At 41.5% G+C, this 14,231-nt stretch overlaps 1 protein-coding gene across 17 annotated transcripts in view; it reads left to right on the forward strand.

Moving 5' to 3' along the window:
* Positions 1-14,231, forward strand: part of ST3GAL4 (ST3 beta-galactoside alpha-2,3-sialyltransferase 4) — a 174,770-nt gene that overhangs the window by 131,087 nt on the left and 29,452 nt on the right. For 2 of the 17 annotated variants that reach the window (XM_087876025.1, XM_087876026.1), the window contains exon 4: positions 13,485-13,533. The exons of 13 other annotated variants lie outside the window; for them this stretch is intronic. In XM_087876025.1, the coding sequence (XP_087732151.1) occupies positions 13,525-13,533 (9 nt within the window). In that variant the 5' untranslated portion in view covers positions 13,485-13,524. Of the gene's footprint in view, positions 1-6,947; positions 8,113-13,484; positions 13,534-14,231 lie in introns of those variants that run through there. 2 more of the 17 variants (XM_087876021.1, XM_034421935.3) reach the window with 2 other exon arrangements.

Genomic DNA, 14,231 nt, shown 5'->3' on the forward strand with positions numbered 1-14,231 from the left:
TCAGGTGACCCTGAGGATACAGATAAACCTCCAGGTGGCCTCAAGGGCTCTCTAAAACAGGGGTGTCAAACTCGCGTCATCACGGTGGTGTCACGTGACATATCGGGACTTTCCCCCCCTTTGCTAAACCGGGTGGGGGCGGGGCCAGCATGTGACGCATCTGGCCCGCAGGCAGCAAGTTTGACACCCCTGCTCTAAAAGGATGCAAATGACCATCTGTCTGCAAGGAATACAAATCCTTCCATTCCCCACCATCCAGTCAGAGCTGAAGAAGCTTCTTGGATTGTCAGGGCATTTATTAATCCCATGTTTGGTTCTGGGACTAATTACCCTGGTTTAGAGGAGGAGATGAATCGAGGCTTATTCCAAGTTGCAATAATCTGAAAAGAAACGCGAGGAAGGTTTCTAATAAAACTCATTTATTTGTTATAAAGAAAATAAAACACCTCACTAACTAAGAAAAGTTAATTGTTACATTTTTGAAAGTAATTCTTGCCGGCTATCTGAGCCGGACCTCTGGCAAGAGAACAAAGGAAAGAGAGTGTGAAGAGCAAGTGAAGGAATGTGGGTGGATACGGAAACACGTAGCTTACTGATAAGAAGTTGGCAAAGCTACGGAGAGCCAGACAGTCCAGAAATAATGAGCTCAGCTGGTAAATAAAATAACGCAGTGACATTCCCCTTCTTTGCCAGTTGAGCGAATATCAGTACATCATCAAATAAGGCACATCTTCTTTCGCAGATACTCGTGTTGAGCTGCTGGAAGTGGTTTGTTGAGCATATCAGCAATTTGATCATGTGTAGATACATATTGCATTTTGACAAAACCTTTTTTCACTAAATGTTTTATGTTTTGGTAACGAATGTCAATGTGTCTGGACCTAGAACCTGTAAAATGAGATTCAGAAATATAAACCACCGATTCATTGTCTTCCATCACGGTGATCGGTCGGATCGGGTGTGTCCAGATATCTGTGACTAAAGCATCAAACCAAGTTAGAGAATTACATGCATCTGAAACACAAGCATATTCAGCTTCAGTAGATGAACAGGAAACAAAATTCTGTTTACGTACTTGCCAATAAACAGGACATCCATTTAAGATCATATAACCTGAAGTACTTTTACGTGATTTCTTATCACTTGCCCAATCAGAATCTGCATAACAACATAATTCTGCATAATCAGTATGTGTTGGTTCTAACAATAATTTCAAATGTTTGGTGTATTTTAGGTATCTCAATAATTTCTTAATACATGTCCAGTGAAACTGTTTTGCCTTACCTACGTGTCGTGATAAGAGATTAACACTAAGTGCAATGTCGGGTCTGTCCAACTACTAATGTATAACAGTGACCCAATGACTGAACGATAAAGTGTTTGATCCTCGAACTCAGAACTTTCTTCTTGTGTCAAGTTGTGAAAATCTGTTTGCATGGGTGTCTTTGTTGTGTTAGCATCCTTCATGTTGCAATGATGCAAAACTTGTTCAATTTTATCTTCTTGTGAAAGACTAAACCCCTTCTGTGTTTTTTCAATCTGAACACCTAAATAAGTGCTAATGTGACCTAATGATTTCAATGTGAAATATCTCTGCAAAGCTTTGGCAAAAATTTCACTCATTTGCTTATTTGGACCAATATAAACAATATCATCAACATAAACAAGAACTATCTCATATGCATTGTTAGATCTTTTTGTGAACACACACTCATCAGTTTCGGACTTAATAAAGCCCATTGAATTTAGTTTGTCAGTAAGACATAAGTACCACATTAAACCAGATTGTTTCAGACCATAAAGACTTTTGTTTAGGAACCAGGTATCCCCTTCTTGCTGTCGGAATCCTGGAGGACTTCTCATGTAGATCTCTTCGTCTAGGTCTGCATGTAGATAAGCCGTGTCAACATCAAACTGGAAAACTTCTAGACCAAGGATAGTTGCAGTTGCTAAAGCAATTTTTACACTCTCAGTTCTGACTGTCGGTGAGTAAGTATTTGTGTAGTCCTCAGGATAACGTTGAGCGAAGCCCTGAGCTACAAGTCTGGCTTTGTACAATGACTCACCATTTGGTTTCTTTTTGATTCTGTAGACCCATCGAGTGCCAATGACCTTTTTGTTTGCTGGAGGTTTTGCAGGTGTAAATACTTTAAGTTTCTTTAGACTGTCCATTTCAACCTGCATTGCATCATACCATTTGTCTTGCTCTGAATCAGGGAGCTGCTTGATTTGTGTGAAATTATCAGGTGGAAGTGTGACATTGCAAATCAAAGGCAAGGGTGCTTTTGTCAGTTGCCAAGAATATCGTTGTGGAGGGATCCCTTTTGTGACCCTCTTGGAACGTCTCGGGACAACTGTCCAGTCTTCTTCTGCTTCGTCCTCGTCCTCACTTTCGTCGCTAGCGTCAGCATCCGCGGCTTGCGAAGACGGAACATCGGGTTGAGAAGAATCAGTGGAATCTTGATCATCAATCTGCGTAGCATCAGCAGTATCATCTCTGGGAAAATAAACTCCAGGATCATTGGAATGAATCCTGGACCAGTCAATATCTTCTTCAAAATTTGCAGATTGGGAAATCACAATTGCATGTTTAGAGTCAATAAATTTGCTCCATTTTGAGTTATCATCAATACCCATAAATCTCAGTCTCTTTGCTGCTGGACCTCCTTTTCTTCTTTGAGCTAAGGGAATGTTCACCATAGCATATGAACCAAAAATATGAATGTTTTTAAGATCGGGCTTGTAGCCATACAACATGAAGAAAGGAGTCTGATTTGTTACACTGCTCCAAGTACGGTTGACAATGTAATTTGCGTACTTGATAGCTTCACCCCAGTATATCTTACCAAGGTTGGCGTCTTCTAGGAGACAACGCATCATGGTTTGCAGTACCCCTTGTCTTCGTTCTGCGACTCCATTATGAGCCGGTGTGTAAGGCGCCGACGTCTGATGAATAATTCCATTCTTACGCATCCAGTCCTGGAAACGCTGAGACATGAATTCGGCACCACGATCACTCTGGATTCTGGCGATGCGAACTTGATGTTGGGTAGAAACAAGGGTTGCAAAGTCTTTAAAGATCTGAAAGGTCTCTGATTTTTCTTTCATAGGATATACATATACATATCTAGAATAATTATCAACAATTGTTAGAAAGTATTTTCTACCACCAAATGATGGTGGGAATGGACCAACTATGTCAATGTGAACCAAATCAAAAATGCGTGTTGACAGGTGTGTAGCGCGTTTGGGAATGGCTGCTGCTTTGGATTTGGCCTTCTTGCATACAGCACAATCCAAAAACACCTTACACCCCTTTAGATCCAAACCTTTTGCGAACTCCGGCATCTTCCTAAGAACACGGAAACTGGCATGCCCCAATCTTCTATGCCATTTGTGGATACACCTGGAATGCAAAGGTTTACCTGTTAGTGAATTCTCAACATTAACATTTTTATGCGGAACCTCAGGCTTGCTCTGAGCAACCTGTTTACCAACTCTATTTTTGTTGGCTTTAGGAGCCTTTGGAATAGCAACAGGATCTCTCTCTGGAGCATCTCTCTCTGGGCCTGTGCTCTGCCTTTTTGGAGTTTGCATACTTGCCTGTGTTTGTGTTTTAGGCTTTGGTTTTAAGTAATAAACACCACCAATTAATATGGTTTCAGCAACAATATCTCCATCTTTAACTATGTAACTTGCTTTTTCAAGGTGGTGAACTTGGAACTTTAACATTCTAGACAAGTGATACTGACTAAGCAAATTACTGGTTGCTGTTGGTATGTAATAAACATCAGGAATGAATGCATCGAGCTCTTCAACATAAACAGTTCCTTTTCCTTTGACCTGACAGGGATGATTTGAAAAAGAGTAAAGTTCACGTAGCTCTGGTTCAGGCTCGTGCATTTCTGTGAAAAGTTCCTTTCTGTAGGTAACATGCAATGCTGCACCACTGTCCAAAGTCCACAGGAGTCATCTGTCGTACTCTGGTTGAGGTTGTGGATCATTGGTTAAAGCCAGTGTGGCGAGTGGAGTTTGTGGATCATGCCGGGGACCACGACGACCTTGTCTACCGCCTCTGCCTCTGGAATCTGTTCCTCTGGGCTGGTATGTGACGGGAGCTGCAACTCATTGGGGACAATCCCGGGTGGCATGTCCCACACGATTGCAGGTGTTGCATCTTGGCATCCTTGGAGCGTAGGTCCTTCCTCGGAAGGGGCGTCTAGCTGGAGCTCTTGATGCGGGTGGTCCTCTCAAGTGTGGCGTGGCCAACATGAATGCCTCTTCTTCAATTAAAAGCCTGCAGACATTGTCCACTGTGCGTTGAGCAATTGGGACTTGGTTAATTTTTGTAACAGCATCTTTCCATTCATAATTCAAAGAGTTAATAATGATGCTGATCATTTGAATATCTTCAATGTTATGGCCTCTTTCTCTCAATTCTGTTCTCAGACCTTTCAGTTTGGTCAAATGTCCTCCAATTTGTTCACCAGGTTTCAATCTCGAACCATGGAGTTCAGACATTTTTAGTTTTGACTCACCAGTTAGTGGAGAGACAGAAAATGCCTGGTAAGGAGCCTGCACTTGGTATGCTGGCTGTGCTGGCAGGAATGCCTGTGGTATTTGCTGTGCCTGTTGTGGACCTAAAAATGGTCTTGGTTGTGCCATTGGAGGTGGGCCAGGAGGTGGCCCTATTTGCACTTGTGGCTGGGGCACATATGCAGGCATTTGTAGCTGCTGTGGCTGATGCACTGGAATCTGCTGTATTCCAGTTGCCATTTGTGCTTGATCTGCAATATTGGCATGACCTGCTGGAGATGCAATCATTTGCCTTTGCTTTGTTCCATCTAAAAGGACACCAACACCGCCAGGGGGTGTTTGAGTTTGGGCCTGTGGAAACACTTGTGGCATTTCAGCTTCCTGTAGTAAATTACTTTTGCCAGCAGATGGTGCTGCACCTTTAGCTTCGGGCAGCTTTGCATACGGGGCATTGTATGCTTTAGAGTAGGAGTGGTTATGTAAGACATGTGTAACTTGATCAGGGAGACTTTCATGTGACGTATGCAGTGCTCTTTGCCTTAATTGGCCTGACACAGAATCCACCAGGGGGAGTGTCTGGCTCTGAGCAAGAAGACAATATGGCGCTTTTTGAAAAATTTAAGTTATCTCCCATATCTTGCTCAAGCATAGATATAGCCATTTTTGCTTGGGATAGCTGCTGTTCATAGAGTTTTATACGGTAGGCTTTCATGGCCAGCTCATCCAGGGTGAGCTTAGAGTTTCGAGGAGAATAATGAATTGTTTCTCTCTCTGCGTGGGAGGAATTTTGCTCAGCAGTTTGCTTTAGCCTTGCATCGAGCGTTACAAATTCAGAAGGTTCTGGGAAGACTTTTTCAGAGCTTGGAAGATCAGAAGAAAATGTTACTGACCTCAGTCGTAAATCATCATCTTCAAAAACAGCTTCTGTCTTATCTGTCTCCATTTCTGTTCCCACGGCTTTTTCTTGTTCCAGGCGTGTGGCTGTAGTAAGGGGCTGGAAATCTGGAAACCTCCTTTCTGCCGCCACCTCAGCAAAATACATTTTGTATTTGTTTTACTTCTGTTTCGGCATCTCAGCAATATAATTAGCGTACCTCAGTAGCTAAAAACTAATTGCCTATGCGCTCTTATCAGAAATAACAAAACAAGGAAAAAAGCCATAAATCAAACCGTCCGAGCTACCAGAATGTCAGGGCATTTATTAATCCCATGTTTGGTTCTGGGACTAATTACCCTGGTTTAGAGGAGGAGATGAATCGAAGCTTATTCCAAGTTGCAATAATCTGAAAAGAAACGCGAGGAAGGTTTCTAATAAAACTCATTTATTTGTTATAAAGAAAATAAAACACCTCACTAACTAAGAAAAGTTAATTGTTACATTTTTGAAAGTAATTCTTGCCGTCTATCTGAGCCGGACCTCTGGCAAGAGAACAAAGGAAAGAGAGTGTGAAGAGCAAGTGAAGGAATGTGGGTGGATACGGAAACACGTAGCTTACTGATAAGAAGTTGGCAAAGCTACGGAGAGCCAGACAGTCCAGAAATAATGAGCTCAGCTGGTAAATAAAATAACGCAGTGACATGGATGAGAAGCGAAACGTTTTCAAAGAAAAAAAGAGAAAGTCCAGTTGCCTCTTGAAAAACCACCTTTGGGACTGACTCTTAAACTGCCTAGAGAGTGCTGTAAAACGCTAAAAGGCGGTATATGAGTTTAAATGCTATTGCCGCTTTTCTGTTTCAGAAATACAAACTCGTAACCTTGGGCAAAACTTTACCAGAATGTAAGCGCTAAGGATCAGGAATCAAGGCATTCGAAGATGCTTTCTTGCATTTTATCTTAGCTACTGCACTTCTTTTTAGTTCAATTTTATTATTTTATTCGAAACTTTAATATACAAATTAAAAAATAATAATAATACAAAAACAAAACACAGCTAAGCAACATTGCTCCCCCAAAAAAAGTGCATTAACAAGACAAAACAAACATATACATGTTTATGAATTAGCTATTGTACTTTTATGCTCTACCAAATCTATATACTAAAATTCATGTTTCTGTAACCTTTAACTGGGCAAAACTGTGCATTATAGTACAAAATATTTATAACAAAAGGATCTCAAATAGGCTAACAAACACAATGCTGGGCACCTTAGTCCCATCGGAAAGACATTTTGGAAATTTATTGCCATCGTTAAGCGAGGACTATCTGCATTTCTTGTTTCTGGCTCTTAGAAGCTGTCTTCTCCCCATATAATATAAACTCTGGTGTGGCTAATTTTATAGTGTATTATTTCATGAATGTACAAATTGTTGTTTGGTCTTGGCTAGCAAAGATAACCAACTTGCGATTTTAATAGTGTGTTTTACACTGATAAAATAGTCAAGTGGATTCCTGAGCCCTACATTGGCCTGTTGTTATATTCAACAGATAAGAGAAAATGGAGAAACGTTGCAACGAGATGGCTGCAGAGGCCGTCCTAATAGGATGGCTGTTTGGAGACATGTGGTTCTCTACTTCCTGGAAACCAAATTAGCCTCTAGCAAGCAAGAATGCACTGGAGCAGGCCTCTTCTGGGACAACTGGAGTAGAAAGTGACTACTTGAAAACAAAGATGGATTGAGAAAATTAAATGTGTCATTAATGATTCCATGGCAGCTGCATATTTTACACAAATGTGGCAGGGGAGAGAAAGAGGGAAAGAGAATGAGAGGAAGAGAAAGAGGGAGAGAGAGAGAGGGAGGGAGGGAGAGAAAGAGAGGGAGAGGGAGAGGAAGAGAGGGAGAAAAAAGGGAGATAGAGGGAGGAAGGAAGAGAAAGAGGAAGAGAAAGAGGGAAGGAGAGGGAGAGAAAAAGGGAGGGGGTGGAGAGAGAGTTTTGCAAATCTAACAAGGTCTGATCCAATTAAAGGCCTGGCTTTGGAAGTGTTTTCTAATTTTTGCATATATATATTTTTAATCTGCGTACAAAGCCTTGTTGGTAGATACTTAAGCCCTATGCTTTAGTTTTCCCTCTTTTCACCCTTGCAGCAGATAGAAGGCATGAAAAAAGGGCATCTTCCAAAATAAGCAGCAAAGTCATTTTGCTCCTGCAATTCTTTTCTTGTCCTAGGGAGCTGGAAGGTGGAACTAACCTGCCAAAAGAAAGAGAATCTTATCAGTCCACAAGAGAGAGTAATTGGGGCCTTTCTTTTCTTAGGACTAGTTGAAAGTTTTTGGAAAGTTCTTCCATCCTTCATTCTATCCCTCCTGATCTACAGCTAGAGATCAAGGATTAAAAACATTTTTTTTCATAGCTGTATTTCCTTCTAGCTTTGCACGCTCCAGCCTTTTTGTGTTAAAAAAAATAAGATGGGGGGGGGAGGAGTTATTTTTAAAGTTTTGCATTTGGCCCTAATGCCATTACTGCAATCCAGGTTTTGTTTTTCTATTTGCCTAGAAGTTTGCCGATTCAATTATTTTGCTTTTTCCTTTGAGTTCCTGGCTTTTTCTCCTCCCTTTCCAATCTGTTTTAGCTCATCACTTAACACAGTTCAGTTGAAATGAGTAAGGTGTCGCCCTTCCCAGTTTCAGGGAGCAAGGTAGGTAATACACCGAAGACTGCATAATTATAATTAAAAAGAGGGTGGCTCTGATATTATTAGTTAATAATTTATCCATCTTAATTTGAACCCAAGTCCAACAATGCCCCATAAATTATCAGATGTGTTCAGGGTTTAAAACAAGAGAACGTTTTAATTGTAAGACATCAAATCCTTCCTTCTTTCCTTCCCTCCCTCCCTGTTTTCATTCATTATGACACTTTAAACAGACTATTACAATCACAATTTAGTAGATTTATGATGAGAATATATAAACCGAATGGCCTGTATAAAACCCAGAGAGTTTTAAAATGATTATTTGGAAATTTATTGATATTGTTTGTTTTCTGGGCTGATAGTCATTCTTCAAAAGGAAGGAAGGGGTGGGTCTATAAATGAAATGGCTGATTTCTACCAAAATTGGGTAATGGACTGAAATTGCTGAGTGTTTTACGAGAAGAAGAATAAGTGGAATCTGTAATGGGATTCCGGTGGGAAAACAAAGCAATTAGTACATTTCCTAAGTATACTTTTAAAAGATACACGGATTTCGGGTTGCTATGTACTCTGCACCAACCAGTTATTTATGTTTGCGCTCAAACTTTTCTCATTTGTTTATGGAACTATTTTAATAGTTGTTTCCCTCCCCCCCCCTTTTTTTTTGCAACCTATTCACATCATATGAAAAGCAAGTTATAGTTTGCTCGGCTATGAGTTGACTGCCTCTTAGGCTGTTGCTATTTGCCATATTTGAAGCGGGAGATTTTAAACAATATGTGTGTGTGTGTATATATATATTTATTTGCTGATAAAGAAATAAAGGGAGACTAGTATAGATCTATTTCAAGCTATTTAGCTCTCATCAGCTAGCCATACCCATGCTCGGATTTGAATTTGGGCTTCTTGCATGTTAGGCAGTTGAATTAACCTCTGAGCCACAAGTTCTCCTAACTTCATCAGCTTGAGCCAGGGGGGAGATATATATATATATATATATATTTATATATATTTATATATATATATTTATATATATTTATATATATATATATATAGCTATCTATCTATCTATCTATCTATCTATCTATCTATCTATCTATCTATCTATGCAAGTCTTGGTGTATTCGGGTCTTTTCCCGTGTAAGATTGATAGTATCTTGGCGACATTTCGATGAGGTCCCACTCGTCATCTTCAGGCTGGTGTCTTCAGCTTCGTGCATGTGCGAGCAAAGCGTGATCGGAGACGCTGTCTCTCTATAATTGATTTTGAAGGAACCAAATTAATCTCCAAAACTGAACACTTCAACAAGAGAATAATTATGGAAGCCATCAAAATAGAGAAACACCCCCATAACATGAATAAACGTGACAATACTTCCCGCCTACCAGACATCTGGAAACTAGCCCTAGTCAACAAACGAGCCCCAGCCACAAACATTGACAGGATAACACATGACACCACCACCAATCATCCTCACCAGATTCAAACCCAATCCATCCCATAGACGAATTGCAGCCACCGTCCATGAGCCGGACTGCGGCGGCATTGCCAGCTGCTGAGCCCCCCTCTGATCCACACACAAAGCAAACTAACACACGCCATGAGCACATGACAAAACCTCAGACTCGGAGCCAAACCAAAGCCCGGGATGTTGCGTCACAGCCATCTGCTCAAGACAATACATCACAGAACTCAGGACGTCACAACACTAAAGCTCAGGATGTTACAACACAGCCAACTACCCAGGATGTTGCAGCTCAGGAGTCAGGATGTCACAACACTGGAGCTCAGGATGCTGCCACACGGCCCATTACCCAGGTTGTTAAAACACAAAAGCCTAATGGGCACACAGCTAGGACCTTGCCCACACAGGATGTTACGAAACAGCTGACTAATCTGCAAACATCAACTCCATCAACTAATCAAGATGTAACAACACAGCCAACCAACCCGCTTACAACAACAAAGCCAGCACTCCACACCTCCCCACCAGTATTTATAGAGAGACAGCATCTCCGATCATTCTTTGCTCGCACATGCACGAAGCTGAAGACACCAGCCTGAAGATGACGAGTGGGACCTCGTCGAAACATCGCCAAGATACTCTCAATCTTACATGGGTAAAGACCCGAATACACCAAGACTTGCATACCTGTGCCCGAGGTGTTGGGAATTGTACATCAGAAACACAGGGAGGCAGGGGTTTCCCATGCCAAGGATATATATCACTGAAGGTTGAAAGTGGTGTAAAAGCAGGTGATGGGACACTGATTGTTGTGTTTTGTTTGGGTTTGAGAAATCTGAAAATCTCTACAAGGTTTGGTTTTATGATGTCTACTTTGCAAGGACAAATGACTAGCTTTTAGAAGAAGGCTCCTTTCTTAGTGATTGATGGATTGATGAAGAGCCATCAAGTCAGTGGCACCTCTTAGCATCCATACATCAATTTGAAGAGAAGGACCAGGGGAGACATGATAGCTGTTTTCCAATATTTGAAGGGCTGCCACAGAGAGAAGGGGGTCAAGCTATTTTCCAAGGCACCTGAAGGCCAGATAAGGAATAATGAATGGAAATTGATCAAGGAAAGATTCAACCTAGAAATAAGGAGAAATTTTCTGAAAGTGAGAACAATCAACCAATGGAACAGAAGTTGCCTTTGGAAGTTGTGGGAGCTTCACCACTGGAGACTTTCAAGAAGAGACTGGACTGCCATTTGTCAGAAATGGTGTAGAGTCTTCTGCTTGGGTGGGGGGTTGGACTAGATCAGGGTCATCAACCTTTTGGATCTTAGGGATTACTAAATTCATAATTTTAAATCCCGTGGACCACTAATATGGTCTGCCTAATGACCGGCTGGATGAGCATGGCTAGATGGTCATGGAGCATGGCTGGGTGGGCGTGGCCAACTCGGTGTCACTTGCGTCGAGGGGCATCTCGCTGGCCTCTACTCACCTCTCCTCTCCCAGCTACTCCTCACCTGGCTGCCCAGGCTCCTTAGGGCCCTAACAGGAAGCACTTGTTGGAGCTAAGCAGCCACCACGAGAAAGAGTTGGCAAAACAGCTGGCCTAGTTCAAATTGGATCTGGCCAAGAAGGAAGCTCAGCAGAAGCATCTCACTGAGGACTACGAGCATAGGCTCCAAGCAGAGGGAAGACCTGTGGGAGTTCAAGGCCAGGTACCGGCACCTGCAGGCTCAGCAGGCTGAGATGTCAGCCAGTTCCAGGCCATGATGCAGTCTCACTGGAATGAGGCCCTCTGGCTGTTAGCCACCAACGGTGCTTCCCTCCAGCCTTCTCCCAAAGCCCCACACCAGGAGGCTGAAGCAGACCCTAAGTCAGAATTTCTGTCCCCCTCTGACCCACACAAAAAGACCCGAAGGGGGAGACTCTCTGCAGCAACACAAACGTTCATTGCACATATCCGGCCCAGGGGCCGTAGTTTGAGGACCCGATTTAGTGCAATATAAAAAATGCAAATAATTTTTCTGCGGACCACCAAAATTTTCTCACGGACCACCAGTGGTCCACGGACCACCAGTTGGTGACCGCTGGACTAGATGACTTACAATGTCCCTTCCAGCTCTGTTAAGAGCCTTGGTAGTACAGGGGTTTAAGGCACCCTGTTATTAAGCTGGTTATTAAGACCAGCTGCCTGCAATTACTGCAGGGTTCGAATCTCGCCAAGGCTCAAGGTTGACTCAGCCTTCCATCCTTTCTAAGGTAGGTGAAATGAGGACCCAGTTTGTGGGGGCAATAAGCTGACTTTGTATAAATATACAAAAGGATGAAAGCTATTGCTGAGCACATTGTAAGCCGCCCTGAGTCTTCGGAGAAGGGCAGCATATAAATCAAATTAAAAAAAAAAAAAATCTGTAAGATTTTTTCCCATGATATTCTATCCCTAACCTGGTCCTTCTGGACTTCCAATGGTTCCTCCATCATCTGTAATTCTGCTGATAATCATCTCCTCTTTCCGTCTCACTTTCCTGTCCTAAAAGTCTTGTCCAGAAAACTAGGTCTTTGCACAATGTGTCTGAAATAGGATATTTTGATCATTTGTGCCTCAAGTTCAATGATCCCGTTCTCAGGGATAGCCTTCAGGAAATAATTACCATTTGCCCACAATTTTTGTTTTTACTTGTTTCCTTGACTGTGTGTCATTGTGACCCCGATTGTGCTATTGGCTGATTGTCCTCAACAAGTTAGGTTAGATTGGAAAATGGAACTGGATAATTCATGATTTAGCATGTTGTGGGAATGAGCCCATTGTCTGCAATGTTGTGTAAACAGAATATGAAATATGCCTTAAAATGATTGATTTGGGAGAGCTTACAAGTAGTCCTTCACTTACAGTCACAATTAGAATTTATGTTGCAAGGGGGTTGTTAAGTAGTCACACCCATTTAATGAGCCAAGGTAGCGCAGTGGTTAGAGTGTAGTACTGCAGCTACTTCAGCTGACTGCTAGTTCAGCAGATCAGCAGATCAAATCTCACCGGCTCAAGGTTGACTCAGCCTTCCATCCTTCTGAGGTGGGTAAAATGAGGACCCAGATTGTTGGGGGCAATATGCATTTAGTATACTGTCTTTGGTGTAAGCTGCCCAGAGTCCTCGGAGAGTGGGCGGCATAGAAATATGACTAATAAATAAATTAATAATAAATAAATAAATAAATGTTACAATCATTTTTTGGTCACGGTTGTTATCCACCACTTGTGACCTTCCCAATTGGCTTTTGACAAGTCAAGAGAGAAGTCTGATTCCCCTTAACATCCACAACGATTGGACATTAAAGGGAATCAGACTTCCCTCTTGACTTGTCAAAAGACAATTGAGAAGGTCACAAGTGGTGGATCACATGACCCTGGAAAAATGCAACCATCATAAATACATGCCAATGACCAAGCCACCGAATTTGGATCATGTGATTCTTGGATGCAGCAACAGTTGTAAGTGCAAGAACTGGTCATAAGTCCCTGTGTTTGTAAAGAAGGTGTTGAACAGTGAGGGGGAAGGAAGATGCTATTTCCTGCTACATAATCACACTTTCCAAGCTGCTGTTCTTCAGAGCGATTAAAGTGGATCTTTTCTGCATTGGGTATCTAGAATAGAATGGAGAGATTTTATGATTTGGGGCAGGCTCTCTTTTTTAAAAAAATAAATAATAAAATCAAGGCCGAAGTGATTAAAACTGGACAGGAGGTTTTGCACAGTTCATCAGAACCGGGGAACATGTTTTTCCAAACCGTTGTTTCATCTCTTATTCACATTTGTCAGCTTGCGTGGCACAGCCTGGGCATGAAAGTTGACTTCAAGCATAGGTGTGTTCACAAGTAAACAGTGAAACGGGCAGGAAAGCTCCCTTTTCTATTTTAGGAGATGTGCAAGACCAGGGTGCTGAAATTTGCAGGGAATCATGGAAGCGGTAAGTTCTGCTCTGTCAGAAGAGATGTGGATTGGGGCAACTTTATTCATGGATGGAGAAGGTGGCCAGTAGAAAAGTTTTATTACTTCTTCCTTCTCAACCCGATCAATGAAATGAAAGGAAAAAATGGATTGTATGCAATCTGCAGTGTAAACACACCTGTTGTTTTGAGATTCATTTTTGCGAACGTTCAGCTAAATGTTTTTTTTTAAATTATTATTATGGTTGAGATCTTCCTTTAAAATTTGTTGAATGTGAAAAATTAGAATGCACTTCTTTGTACGGTTCTTATTTTTCTCTCTCTCTGCAAAAAGAAAATGTTTCTCAGTAAATTTAGAGGCAAGGGGTGGAAGCTAAAGTTTTCCCATGGTTAAATTTTAGACGAACAGTATTTTCTGTCTGAAAATGCAGGGAGAATAGGAAATATCTTTTGGTTTCTTTGCTGAATGGATATATATCCATATATAACGTAATACAGATGTCAGTTTTTATCAAATGCAAACATATATAGTTGCATGATCTAAGCTGAAAAGGCGTAAATATATATTGGAGTGTAAATAATGTGCAAAAAGGCTATTAAATGTATTTGTTGACCATTTGTTGTTAAATCTTCAGATGTGCTCATTTTGAGTTCAGTAAATGACACTGAGTGAATATTGATTATTTTACAAGAATATTTACAATTGTGCATCTATTTA

This window comes from Pantherophis guttatus, chromosome 9, assembly GCF_059756535.1.
Source record: "Pantherophis guttatus breed Tessera chromosome 9, ASM5975653v1, whole genome shotgun sequence".
NCBI classification, from domain to species: domain Eukaryota; kingdom Metazoa; phylum Chordata; class Lepidosauria; order Squamata; family Colubridae; genus Pantherophis; species Pantherophis guttatus.